This window comes from Phodopus roborovskii, unplaced genomic scaffold (genome assembly GCF_943737965.1).
Source record: "Phodopus roborovskii unplaced genomic scaffold, PHOROB, whole genome shotgun sequence".
NCBI lineage: Eukaryota > Metazoa > Chordata > Mammalia > Rodentia > Cricetidae > Phodopus > Phodopus roborovskii.
In genome coordinates, this window is record NW_026126447.1 from 15526091 (window position 1) to 15540947 (window position 14857).

At 37.4% G+C, this 14857-nt stretch overlaps 1 protein-coding gene across 1 annotated transcript in view; it reads right to left on the bottom strand.

Annotated features, from left to right (window-relative positions):
• The window catches only part of Mpdz (multiple PDZ domain crumbs cell polarity complex component), a 144939-nt gene that overhangs the window by 115335 nt on the left and 14747 nt on the right, over nucleotides 1-14857 (bottom strand). Inside the window, exons 2-3 of the mRNA XM_051188103.1 lie at nucleotides 7264-7336; nucleotides 5097-5263 (exon numbers count right to left, since the gene is read on the bottom strand). Coding sequence (XP_051044060.1) covers nucleotides 5097-5263; nucleotides 7264-7279 — 183 coding nt within the window. The 5' untranslated portion in view covers nucleotides 7280-7336. The remainder of the gene's footprint in view (nucleotides 1-5096; nucleotides 5264-7263; nucleotides 7337-14857) is intronic.

The window sequence follows — 14857 nt, forward strand, 5'->3', positions numbered from 1 at the left end:
GAAGGGTAAGAATGTAGGAAAAACAAGTACGTAGGAATGAAAAGAAGAAGAGGAAGAAACATGAAGAAGTTGGAAGTTGGGGGAGGACACGCCTGTGCTAGGCACTGATGGGTATGTAATAGCTTTCCCAAGCTCTACCCATCATTCACAAGCAAAACTGATTGCAGACAACAACACTGTCATTTGACAAGCACTCTGTGCAAGTGTGATTATTCTTCCTTCCATCTGAAACTGTTCTCCCAGCTCTGCAGAAAAGTACTCATTTTTCATGATCAGCCTTAAATATTGTTCCTTTTAATGGGGACTATTCCTTTAGTCAAAGCTAAGTTATTCTTTCCATCATAGCATGGATCACCTTGTTTTCCTGTGTTCTATTTTCCCATTGAGATAGTAAGAACCCTACCATATCATTCACTTGTTTCTCACTGATTTTAGGTGGTCAACAAAAGACATTATAGATGCCTGTAAATACTTAATAAAACAGTTACTGTGCAAAAAAACTCTCATTGCCATGGGAATTTTTAATTCAATGAATGTCTCACAAAAAGAGGTATATAACCCCCCAGTTCTAATGTCATTTGGTTTAGTTTTGCCCCAACCCTCAGGAACTGAAATGAAATGATATGGATTTTATTAACCAAGGTTCTTAGGTATCTGCTGATCTACTTCTGTGGTATTTTTAGTGTGTGTGTATTTGTGTTCACTGTTGTTCATTGTTCTCCTTGTTTGTCATCAGGAGTGCTTCTGAATGTAAACAGGTAAAACTCACAAATAAAGAAATATATACAAAAATGTTACAGCATGCAGATGGTGCTTCAAAAATAAAAATGATTTTTTAAAATGATATAACTGCTCTAACTGCCAACACTTATGCCATGTAAAACCTAGCATCTCTTGAGATATTTCAAAAGTTTTAAATTTTCAAAAAGAAGTCTATCTTAGGTTATATGAATATATATCATACATCTAAATAAAATGTGTACTCACCAACATGTTTTTGAAAGGGGTGGGTAGATAAACTAGGAACCTGGATATATTAACCAAACCACTACTGCAGCAGAATACCATATGCCACAGATGCTAATAAGATCCCTAGCAAGTGGCTTCCTCATATTCCTGGTCCAAGACACATTTCCCAGAGAACTGTCCCTGGTAATCTGAGCTAGCCACACCATTTCTCCAATCTTAGAATTAGTCTCTGTTGCCATGGTTTAAAAATAATCTTGCTAATGACAGCTTCTAAGTCCTGGACCTAAATCTTTATTTAAAAATCAAAAATTTTAATTCACAGTGCTCCTTCAAGTAACATGGGGGAGCTATTTAGTGCCCATGGCCACTCATAAAGTAAGGCGATTAATTAATCAGGAAAGCAGAATCCACATCTATACTGGACTGGAGTAACTTCACTGAATAAATATGCAAATCCAATATCCTCAAGGCTGACAAGTTTCTATTATTAAACTGCTAACGTGTTTATTTCTCCCACAATAGCTAGATTTTTTTCATGAATACACATTAGACCCCATAGTTAATAGCTGTGATGACTAGGTGACAGTGAGGACACTACTTGAGAACCTGCATTTGACAGATCATTGACACACAGTCACAGTTCCTTTTCACTTAAACAGGAATCATGCAATAGGAAATGAGCTGGAGCGATTAGAGATTATTCACGTTTAATAGCATACATCCTTTTAGCTGGCGTTAGAACAATACACAATGTGGTGGAGTTAAACAGAGGCATCAATTATACCCTCAGACCTGCTAATATTTTTGACAATATTTAAATAGCACATCCCTTCAGGGCACGGCTTTTTTGCCCTCTCAGTTACACACCTGTCAAGTGTTTAATTTGCCAAAGGGAAACAGTTTGATTTCTAAGGGCAATCTTAGTACTGTAGAAGCAAATTGGAAAAATTAAACATCATTGAATAGAAGTAATGAGAAGGATTGGAGGGGGAAAAATTGCAGGTTTAATTCAACATGGCATGTCAGCATCTGTCATTAATGCAACAATATGATCATGTTCTTCATTGTGCAATATACACCTCGAGCTTTTCAATTATTCACTTCCTCTGCTTCTTTAAAAGACAGAGAATGATATTAGGCATGGGGGGTGCTGGCTATAGTAAAAAGAGAGATGGAAGAAAAATTTTTCACCTGCTGTGCATATAAAATTGTACGTTAACAACATAATATAGGTATACAGCAACAAATTAGCAATGCGTAATTTCTATGGGTACTGGATTAAAAGCATGAGAAAAAATCTTATTATTTATATTAATTATCAAATTGTAAACATTCACAAATTAGAATTTTTAAATCTAACATGATGGTCTAGAAATTTATATTAAAATTTAAAATAGAAACAATACAATTGCTGAAATGACACTAGATTCATACAAAAATAAAAAATAAAAAAAATCTGCTGAGCAAGAGGAGCTGGTAAAGAATGGCATCCACCTATAGTAGAGAGGAGAAATTTCACAGAATACATGTGCAAATAAAAAGTTCCAAAGTCCTGGAAAAAGTGGAAAAAGTTACCAACCTTTGAGAAATGCATAAGCATCAAGTCTATCCTTGAAAAAAAAAAAACAAAAAAAACACAGAAATAAAATGTCTCAACCAAGCTTCAGATACCAAAGGCCATTAAAAAAACCAACATCTTCTTATAGCTCTGCCTTGTAAATGTATCACTTATCTTCTTGGGCCTTTGTGACAAAGAGGGCACAGCTACCCATTTCCCTCTTCTTCTACTTCTACATGACAAATGGCCAAGGAGACAAAAGTTCAAATATATCTAAGACATGGCAGCAGAGTTCAAGGGCCTCACAACTTATCTTGAAAATATATTGTAAAAATGTAATGCAGATTCTAATGGCTGCTCAGGACACAATATTCTGCTGCAGCTCCTGCCTTTCACAGATGCCAACCTACTACTGAGAAGTCTAACTTACTGTGAACTCACAGTAAGTTAGACATCCTGGTGCCAGGAGCTTCCCACCTAAGAAGTAGGTTTGTATCAAAAGAGGTATTGTTGGGCACACACCCTGCTCCTATCCCTTATGCTGCCTCCTGCCTGGAAATTCAATAGCCTAGCTGCAGACTTGAACTATGAAACATCCCTCATCCTTATAAATGTGTAAGAAGACCCATGTGTATCCTGATTTCCTCTATTCAGAGTCCCCAATCATGCTATCTATGTCTGGTACTTGGGACCTGAGCTCTTCTCAGAGCTCTGGCCACACTGTCATCTGTCCATTTGTCTTAAATAAATCTTACATCCTCATGGAACAATTTCTGTCTCAGTATCTTCTATAGTATCAGGCATTCCTATTTAAGTAATAAAAGCCACAGTAGGCTATACTTGGTCACAGAAAGTGAAACTCGCTACAATACTCAATAGGTTTCCCAGAAGGTTTTATGTGAATCAAGAAGGCCCACATAGCCTTAGAGCTATATCTTATTTCCACTTAGAAACAGCAGAATCAGTGCAACCTACAGGCAATTGGTGTCCCTTCATCAGACACAGTGAACACAACCCCCTTCTCTGCAGAAGGCTAGCTAGTACACAAAGATCCAGCTACTTTTGCTTGACTACTTATGCATTTTAATACTCAGAATATGACTTAACTTTCCTCTCATTACAACTATGTGTTCACACAGCACACTAAGGAGACCTCTGCTCAATTTCCTTACACTCTGGAAAAGAAAAAATAAACCCAGATAATTTCCTATACCATATTCATGCTTATATCCTAGATACTAATTTCTCTAAAAGCTTGCTAATCCATCAATATATCCAATAGCTTATCAGGAGGAAAAACACATACATCCAACAAAAACTTCTTTTTAAATTTACAACCATGACTTTTTAAATAATTAGGCTGAAACTTACAACAGGAAATAGTTTGTGAGGGTGTATGTGTGTCTACATAATGCCACCTGCAGGTGTATAGGCATGTAGTAACCTTTGTTTCTTTTTCCTCAGCATTGCCACGCCCAGCTTGTCTGTTTTCATTTGTTTGCCTGTTAATAAAGCATTCTGGGAATGGGGGAACTCTGTCGACTGAGCTATCTCCTTGGCCCATTAGAAAATTTTTTCTGAAGATTCCTTTAATTTCTTGGGAGTTCCAAGAGCATATCGGAATCTGGGTGAGGTTGCAAGCACTGAGCCTGTTCCTCTACTGTCCATCTGTTGGTATCTGGAACATCCATCTCATTAGAATTATTCCTTACTGAATTACGAAACTAGTTTTTAAGTTTCATTTTTATCCTTTTAAGGCAGAATACTTGCTAGCAAGTCATCCATAACCATTAAATTAATACTAAAAACATGACAACATAATTAAACTGACTTCAAACACTAAGAGGATAAGAACTGTTTTAAAAATATTTTTTAAAACCTGTGAAATGGTGATTAAATTAAGTAAGTTCAAAGAACTTACTTTGGTTTTCATCCTGTCGTGTGATATGCTTTCAGTTTTAATATAAATGTTCAAACATTTTAATGTTCATAATTTTTACAGGGAATAAAACATGGTGTTACATTTAGAAGTCCCAATGTTTATCACCATCTGATGCTGTCATGAAAGCAAGTGCTACTTGCACACTCTTAAGAAGTGAGAATTGCAGCTCCTTTAACTGATGACAATGTAATTATCCTTTTACTGTCAAAATAGAGGTGACTTCCCTTGCTCACACACATGATTAAACTTACAAATTCATGCTACCCTGAAATCCTGTATCTGTACTGGATGTCTGAATGTGAATGAGCAAGATCACATGAACAACAGGGCTTAGTGATGATGAAAACCAAGTCTGCAGCCACCCAACCCAAACATTTTCACCAGCCTTCCTCCTGTGGGAGCTCGTGTCTAAGCATCCACATGAGCTTTCAACATAATGTCACATCATCCACAACAACAACGGGTACAAAAATAACTAGCAGGGAAAAGCCACAGTGAAGGCTCAAAGTCTGTTAGTGGTTTAAATGACTCCATTAGCACACAAAAGGCAGCCTTTGGAAAAGCATAAGCCTTTTTCACAAGATTTTTAGGACTCCATGGAGGCCACCTTGGGTGATGACATCCTACCTGGTCTTTCAGCTGCTGTAGAGAAGTCTGAAGGTTTAGAATCTGACTGAAGAGTGGGCTCTGCAGGACAGACTTGAGGAGGCTCAGTTTGTCTTCATTTGCAACATCCCCACGTTCCTTTAGCTTGTTTTGCAAGCGCTCTGCTGCCTGCAGGGCTCTGTTTTTGTCTATTCCAAAGAGAAGCATCAGTCAAAAGACTTGCCAAATCCACGAAGACTCTGCACCATTAGAAATCCTAAAACAATTCTCCCTAAGTGCACAGCTTCCTCAACAGTTTAACTGAATCCCTAACTATACAAAAGTACAAGGCACTCTTTTAAGGTTTAAATATTTTCCTCAAAATTAAATAGCATATTTACATATGCTTCAAAGCAATCCAGCTGCTTCATATTAGATTTCGAACCTAAAGGTAGACTACAGCCTCTCACTGTAAACCTATAAGTCTCTTATAATGAAATCCGTTTAAGCAGGAACAAAGTATATAGGCAAACAGTTGTAAAGTCATAGACACTGATGCAAATGATGTATAACTGAACTCAGTGCCAGATGTTTCAGCTCTTGTGAAAATCACATAAAGCCTTGCATGGCCTTAAAAATCCAATCTCTTCTTTTTAAAAAATAAACATGATATTACATTTATACATAAAAAAGAATAACTAACCCATTAAGTGGATGTGAATACCACTGATGAATCACATCCAAAATATCATAATTTCATATATTAGAATTTAATGTATTCTATACTTAATAACTTAGGAATAATAAATAATAGAAATTTCAAAAGTGCTATTTCAACCCTTGGGATGTAATATCCTAAAATTAAATAGCATATTTACAAATGCTCTCAACTAATTCAAATCACTATTAAACATATTGCAAATTTGATATGTTATGGAAGTGAACATCTTCAGTCCCACCCAGTTACATACACACTTCCACCAATGAATTTTAATATATTCCTGAATTATACAATACAGGTTCTTTTTTTAAGTCAAATTGTTTTCTGAAGTGGAGATTATCCTAGTATGGCATAACCCAGCATGTGCACCTATTGTCAATCATGTAACCAGAAAAGAGGGATCATCAGAAACAGTGCTTATAGCACCACATCTAGCATTCCACAGATCCCGGGTAACTAAATACAAAATCCTATCAATAATGAGTACATATACACAAACAAGCTGGGATAAACAACACTATTTCTTCAGAAATTCTAAGCAAAGAATGATAAAAAATACACATGAAAATGTTGGTTCTGTGTCCTATGTCCCATGGTAACTGAGAACACACATCTATTATTCATGTTTACATCAATTCTGAAAAGGTATACTGCTTAATAACTAGAAATCTAGAAAACAGTGGTTTAATGGAAGCCATACTTTCCCCTTCCTTCTCTTGGATTATAAGGATCTTGCCTATGCATTCCAACAGTTTTTATATCCTATGATTTCAATGTGGAACATGGCATGGAAAATATATCCACACAATTTTATTATCAGAGTAGGAACAGAATCAAAAGCCCAATGTCACAAACAGCTCTTTTTCCCTTTACTGTCCCAATCCCTCAAAACTGGCAACTGTGGAGACATCATCTTAGTGCCAGAGTGAACTGTGTATCCAGTCTCCCAAGAGTGATCTGTGTGCCACACCTTACAAGCTTTCCCTCATCAATTGTTTCTAAAACTACACTGCAGTGTGGGAAAAAGAGTGATACACAATCAACAGAAATCCGGATCTCTCAGTTGATGAAATCTGTCATGCAAAAGCTAAACTATTTTAAATGGAATTGAGAGATGACTATGGTCCTAGCATGTGGAACCAAGCACCCAGGAGCACCTATTGCACTAACAAGTAAGCTGACTAACTGTTATGCTTTCTTGTGGTACCCAAAAGCCATGACTGTGTTCACAAAACAAGACAGAGCTTATTAAAACAAGATTAAGCTTATTAAAACTCATAATTTATAGACTATCTCATATGTTTACTTTTTATTATGATTTGTTCTTTATAACCATTTTTGCAAACAGAAATCCATTACCTGGTTCAATGCTACTGGATAAAAAAATTTAAAATAAGTTCCTATAGCTATGTAGAACACAACATGCTAAAAGAGCAGTGGAAGTATGTTCAATTCTGATAAAAACAGGAAGAAAAGAGGAAGTCTTACCTATGGTCTCCAGCATCTTTTTCAGAGTTCAGTGTTCTCTGTAATGACTCAAAACACCAACTAAAATGAAACTCTGAGAAGAAATTAAATGAAGTCGTTATATTTCAATAAAAGTTAAAGACTAAAAAGTGTTCAGTACTTTTATAATTCTTTAATTAAAATTATATTGACTTAAGTTCAACAGTTTTCTTTGTATGCAGCGTAGAAGTCATTTTAACCTAAGAACTGCAATCTCTGCAGAGCAGTCCCCGCACCTTACCAAGGCATCGCAACAGAGCCAACCCCACTAGCTCAGATGGGGTGAGCCAGCCTCAAAGTTGTGTGCATGGGATAGCTGCCCCCTTTTCTCATCTGTCTTGTGGCATTATGGGTAGGGGGAGAGTCCTGCCCCCCTCCCATCAACGCCTGGAGCAGGTGAGAGAGTTGACCCTGGGTCATAAAAGCAAGAGAGCTATTTGTTATCCCCACCAGCAGCACACAACAGATCCAACCCTGTTAGTGGAGGTGTGGGTGGGCCACTTCTGAAACCTTGAGCATGAGATAACTGTCCCCATTTCCCTTCTGGTGAACCAACCCTGAAGCTGTCCAGGCCCAGACCTAGGGTTATGACTTGGCCTGCCCCAAAATCCACCCCATCTATGATCTGCTGGAGCACATGAAGAAATCTGACCCATAGACCCAAAGCTACACGATCTCCACAGCACAGGGCACCAGTGGGATGTCTAGGAAAAATCCTAATGAGGGCCCAACATTGACCTTGTAGTAAAGACCAGGGGCCTCAAACCAGACCAATGATTCTTGGCAATGAACACTTGCAGGTAGAGATGTATGGACCAAGGGGTATGGTGTGAGTTGGGTCGCAGTGCAGCTTCCACAAGATTTTAATTCCTTCCCTCCCTTTTCTTCATTTTTAATCTTGAATCGTGTTTTATTTGGGAAAGGGGGGAAAGGGTGAAGGGGCAGATGTGAAGGGATGGGGAATGAATGGGAAAAACATAGAATAAATAAATTTTATTAATTAAAAAGTCATTTCAAAACTTTTATAACTGTTGTAATAAGGAAAAAGTTCTGTTCTAAACAAGATGGCAAAGTGTCCAAAGCCTTTCCTGAGAAACCTCTTAAAATAGACTACCACACCTTGAATTAACAGCAAGACCCTCATGCCACAGAACACAAGAGTGACCTGTGTGCACAGAAGAAATTCAGTGACCAACACTGTGAAAGCTGTTATCTTTCTCCAGATGCCCCTAGCCCTAACTGGGAAGACAACTGAAAATATACTATGATACAACCACAGTACATAAATCTCCTCAGGACAATAAATTAGACTGGGGATTATAAACTTAACTTTGAAAAAAATTCACAGTGTTACAACTTCAAAGGTATTCAAAATAGCTCCCTGACTAGAATGTTCTCCCCACAAAAACAAAAACAAATAAAACACCCAACCCCAAACATTATCAACTGTTTCAATTCAAACTAGTTTTCTGCTAACACTCCCTTCACTAAGCTCTTTGAAATAGTGGACCCAAACTTGCAAAGCCATTGTCATTGACTATGTCCAACCCTCATCCCCTAGCTATTCTTCACAACTACCTCTATAACTCAACCCCTTCACTGCCTTGGAGCCAAAGAGTCTGTATTATTATTCTTCCTCATTTGAAAATGCAGAACAAGTTCTTACAGGCCCAAAGAAAAAATTACAAGTGTTACTGACCAAACAACATTACACGGTATAATGGCATATGTACGCAAATGCCATAATGAAACAGAGCACATGCTACTAAAAATGTAAAATATCACAATATATATGAAAATAAAGAAAAAAGTTCTTCTCCATTCTTTGTCTTGAAAAAACAGGCCATAACTCCAAAAATCACCAGTTGGCCCCAACCACCTCTTTACAGGAAACTACACTTGGAAAACTAGGTGGTACATGAAGTTGTCAAACAATTGCATTGAACACCAATGCCTGCAATGGCTGCCATTTGCTCTGGGCAATAACCAAAGGCAGTGTTTACTTTCTGTTCCCAATTTGGAAGGCACTGACAATACCAGCTCCATTCCACATAGGGAGATATCACGGAGGCTAGTGCTTCTTTGAAACAGTTCCCAAGTATTAAAGGAAGGCCCTGGCTCAGACCTAGAATTGAAATCAAAACAGCTACATGGCCTTAAACAATGGGCCTAGCATCTAATCCTTGACTGCCCAGAAAACAAGTCCTTTATTGTGTAGTCTAACACAAAATGAAAAGGATAACATGGCAAGTTTTAATTTACAAATGCTACAGGAAGATCTTACAAATAAACCACAAATAATTGAATTGCCCTTCATAAAATAGGACATTATTAGATACCATTTCAAAAAAAACCAAACCCCTTGATTGATTGATTTCTGTGCTGATGGAGAGCAAATGCAGAGGTCTGTGCATTCTGAGCAACCAGCCCTTCAAAAACTACTGTTCCTCAGAGAAACTTCTTCAGTGGACAGTAAATAACACAGAGACCCACAGCTGGACAGTGTCCAGAGAGTATAGGACTTTGGAACACTGAGTATTAAATTGGAAGTTTTCATCAAAGCCCTGTTCACTCAAGGCCCAGGGTTCTTTGCAGAAGAGGAGACAGAAAGACTGTGAGAGCCAAAGGGATTCGATGACTCCAAGGAGACAGTGTCCTCCAAACACAACAGGACTAATGCACGCAAGAATTCACAAAGACAGTAGCAGCATATACAAGGGATGCACAGGTTCATGCTGGATGAGCTCACAGAACTCAAAGAGGGAAGTGGATACAGGGTCCCATTCCTAACCAAGAAGCTACTTGTAACTGATGGCTGATGGCAAAGAAAAAAAAATCTGTTTTCTTCAGTGGAGTTTCACTGAGCATGTGAACTGCAATTCAGGGTAGGCAAATTAGCCAGGAATAGCTGGCCAACACAAAATTAACTTCACAGGTTTTTTGTAATTTTTGCTATTTTGACATTTTTTTTTTTTTTTTTTTTTTTTTTTTTTGTCTTATTGGTCTTTGGTTAGTTACTGTGATTTTTGTTTTGTGGATTTTGTGTGTGACTAGGTATGTTTGCTTGCAGAGCTAAAGGAGGAAAAACATGATCAAAAAATACTCTATAAAAAGTTTTATATAATATAAATAAAAGTAACTTCCCTTGTTAATTTATTTATCCATTCTGAACATGAGTGCATTTAGAAATAAGGAATAAGAAAAAAAGTTTTTGAGAGAAAAAAATGTTACTGGTATACTGAATGAAATCTTGGACAACACTCGTCCCCTAACAAAACTCAGAAAGATGGGTAGCATTGAGGATTTGCTCGGAGGCTAGCAGGCTTATGAAGAATCTGCAGAGCAGATCCCACCTGAGGAAAACACTATTGCCCACATTCAGCTACAAGCCAGTAACTGAGAAACAGAATGGCATATTCCCCCTCCAAAAAAGCACTTACCAGGAGGGTTAAAAAGGAAGACCGCTCAGCAGCAAATCACAAACAGTAGTTTCCAGATAAGAGCATTACTCCTGCGGATTTCAGAGATTTAAAAGAAACAGAAAGCAGTTCCACAGCTTTCCTTTCCCTACTCCTTTCAGAGGTTTCCATGGGATTTCCATATCAACAACTGTGACAGGACAAGAACTTTTTTTTTAAGTTGTTCTTTTCTATGCCCTACACCCTATCCCAAAAATTCATTTCCAATTATAAATAAACTTGTAAAAACAGAACTTTGGGGGTATAAAAAAATCAAATCTACCCCCTTGAACTACTGACACTAATTCAACTACTCACCTGTCAACCATCCTTCCCATTTTACAGGTCATTATCATTGTAACTGTGATGACATGGCCAAGCAGAAAACCCCCAATATGGGCCCCATTCACAGCACATTATTCAATTATACTCTTAATCCTCACAGTCCACTCACTTACACAAGAGGAAGCAGACACAGGGTAAGTCCTGTGTCGCATGTGGCATCACCATTATGAAGCCAAGATTTGAATACACAGCTTGGCTCAAGAGTATACAGTTTAACTACTTCAAGATGCTGTCTCTCAACAGGAGAAAAATTCACCTTGCCATTCTTTTCCTCCTTTTCAATTATAAAATTGTCATGCAAACCATTCCCTGATCTCCTACTTTGCTCTTTGATGCTATGATAAAACACTGACCATAACCAACTTGAGGAGAGCAGGTTTGTTTGGTTTACATTTCCCCAACACATCTATAACTAAAGGAAGTCAGAGCAGAAACTCAAGCAGGAATCTGGAGACAGAAACTGAAGGAGAGGCCATAGAAGAATGTTCTTGCTCTTAAGGCTGGCTCAGTTTGCTTTCTTATGCACAGCCCACGGTGAGCTGTACCCTCGCATATCAATCACTAAACAAGAAAAGGTTCCTCCACTTCCTACTTGACCCTAGTTTATGTCAAGCTGATTAAAAAGCAAAACCAAAAAGACTAACCAGTACTCTATACATGATTAAACCAATGAAGAAAACTAAACTCAGTGTAAATAAAGTATAAAATTAAATAGACTGTTATATGCATTCAACACAGCCAGTTACCAGCACAATCTGAACAAATCAGAACTATGTAGCTTTAGAATTTATGGGTAAGTCCTGCCAAAGAAAGATAATGTTCATCACATATATTTTAAACAATCACTTTTAAAATGCAGTATTTTAAGAAAATTCCTCAAGAAACAGTAAATCTATACTAATGTCCAAAACATGGCTGTTGCATTTCAAGTGCTAGGACTAAATCTCCCAGCACAGAATTAGCGGCTCCCCACTTGCAACCAACCATCCATGTGTTCAACTTGTAGTCGTATTACCATCTGTTTATAAATGGACCTAAAATCTGTTTCAGTAGCCATGCACTAGGAAGAACAGGACACACCAACCATTGCTCAATGGTATTGGGGAGGATGCTGACTATCTTGTTGCTCACAATAGTAGCCTTTGGTTCCCCACATACTGTTCTCCATCTTCCAGGCAAGAAAGATGTGATGTTTTTGCAAAAATCACAGAGCCCTTAAGTGGGGGAAAGTTGTACTTGAAATCTCTGCCTCGCTTCCAAGCCCACCCACAATCTAGCATATTGCCCCTATTTGTTTAGAGAGGTTCTTACCATGTTGCATGGGCTGACGGCAATTTCATTATGTAGTCCTCAAGCTCTTAATCCTCTTCCCTCAGCCTACTAAGGGTAAGTATGTGCTACTGAACTCAGTTTCTACCCCCTGTTTTCCATATCATCCTGAAACTAAAATTACATGGTAAAGGTACAGATTTTTCAAAAGAGAATGTATAAGATGGTGTATTATGTTGTTACTATCTATTTAAAACATAAAAGAAATATAAAATGTATTATAGGTGGAGATAAATACAGACATACTTCCAAGAAGCATAAAAGTGCATATTTATAAAAAACTACTTCCATGGTTTTTCTACAAATGCTCACAGTGACACATAGTCAACCAGAGGGGAGAAGAACCACTGAGCATCACACTCTTTATCTTTGCATCTTAACTGAGCACAATCACCTTGAACAAATACAAACACAATGCCTACTTATATTTGAATTATAGGAAAATGAATACTATTTAAGTGTATATCTCTTGGAATACTTCAGAGATATTTATGCTACATTCCAATTAGGTGTATATCCAAAATTCAAATTTAACTTAGCTTTTAATTGATAACCCTATTATCTTTGAGTTCGCTTAGGAATAATAACACTAAAACACTATTTTATAATTTTAGGCTTCTGTGCTTTCTGTAACTTTCTATGATTATGACAGTTCACAGATCCTGACTTAGTTTTATAAGACATTGCCTGTAGCCGTATGATTCCCCAACAATGGGTTGATAACATGTTTTTTGGGGTTTGTGTTTTGTTTTGTTTTGTTTTTTTACTTTTATTTTTCAGGGAATAAAAAATAAACTGAATATTTGGGTTTACTGAGCAACAAGCATTAACTGGCTGTTTTGCTTTCTGACAAGCTGTTCTGGAAGCATGCAGGCACAGAATGTCTACAGTAAAAATTCTGAGCTTCAAATAGCAAACCATTCGCATGATGTAGGTCTCATGCATCTAGGGAGTGAAACTGTTCTGTTCTGGTATTTCAGTTTGCTTTCTATTTGCTGTGAAAACACTGTGACTTGGAGAGGAGGTTTATTTCATCTTGTGGGTTACAGTCCTTCATGAAAGGAACTCAGGGCAGGAGCTGAAACTGAGACCATGGAGGAATGCAGCCTACTGGCATGCTCTCCATACCCCACCCAGTCTGCTCTTATGCCATCCAAGACCACCTTTGCAGGTTCCCAGCATCTACAGCAGGCTGGGCCCTCCTGCTGCTTACCTCTGGATGTACATGCAACACAAACATTTAAAAGTCTCATTCAGGGAAGCGATGGGGAACCCAAACATAATTCCACTTCAATTAAAAGAGATTTGTTATTTTTCACATATATTCAAATGGCAAAGCATTATAATATATTATGACATATATTACCATAGGAAACTGTATTAATATAGCAGCTACATAAACAAGCTCATAGAGGGAAACTATTGCTTTAACTGAGAATCCACATGCCTTAAAGATGTCTGAATATAAATAATATCATTTAATTCCATTTCTTATAAATTTCCTACTATTATTGTCCTCCTTCCTTTTCTTAAGACTTCCCCATTTTTAGAGGGACAAAGATGCCACCTAAAAGAAAAAAAATATTTGGAAATAAAAGTTTAAATATTTCATTAGTTATGGATATATTATATAACAAATGCATTCAAACTAACAAATATTCATTAACTTTGCTTTAATTTTCAAAATTGCCCTTTATTTGTATTTTAAGTGTGTGGGTGTTTGGTCTACATGTATGTCTACATTCATTTTTTTTAGAAGGTTGCCTGGATGAGAGATATGCTCATCCTTTCAAAAACACATAAATTTCCTTCCCGAATTACAAATACCCCAATGCATAAAAATACTGTTTTTGTAAAGACTTCTATCTACTTCATGAGTTACAAATTTAAATTATAATTTGTAGTGTTTTTAAATTCTCTTATTCCCAGCTTATACTCTACTATGATCTCAATTCTAGAGTTGGGAAGAAGACTCAAAAAACATACAGATGACACAGTATGTACTCACTGGGTTTGGTCCACACAAATCAATAGTTTCTGAGTTTTTACAGCCATTGCTAACATTCAACTATCAAGCTACTGATACCTTTGGCATTCATCTCACATATTTTCTACCCATGCCCCTTTTATAACTGGATCCTGCTCTCAAGTCAACTCCCATCAGCATACTAACTCAGAAAGTGATACTTCTAAGAATGAAGATTTACTCTCTTCTGTTCTCTCACTCCCTAGTGAAACTCAAAGGAATTTGGGTTGTTGGGCCTTTTGCCCTGGTTCCCCACCATATTTTCAGTGTAAAGGGCTAAAATATCAGATGCCAAATATATTTCTTGGATAGAATGAGGCACAGGGATTCTTCCAAGAGTGGCTCAGGCAGATAAATGTGTCACTACAAGATTGCAGATGCAGCCAGGAGCCCACAAAACGCTTCTGCCACTCTGTTT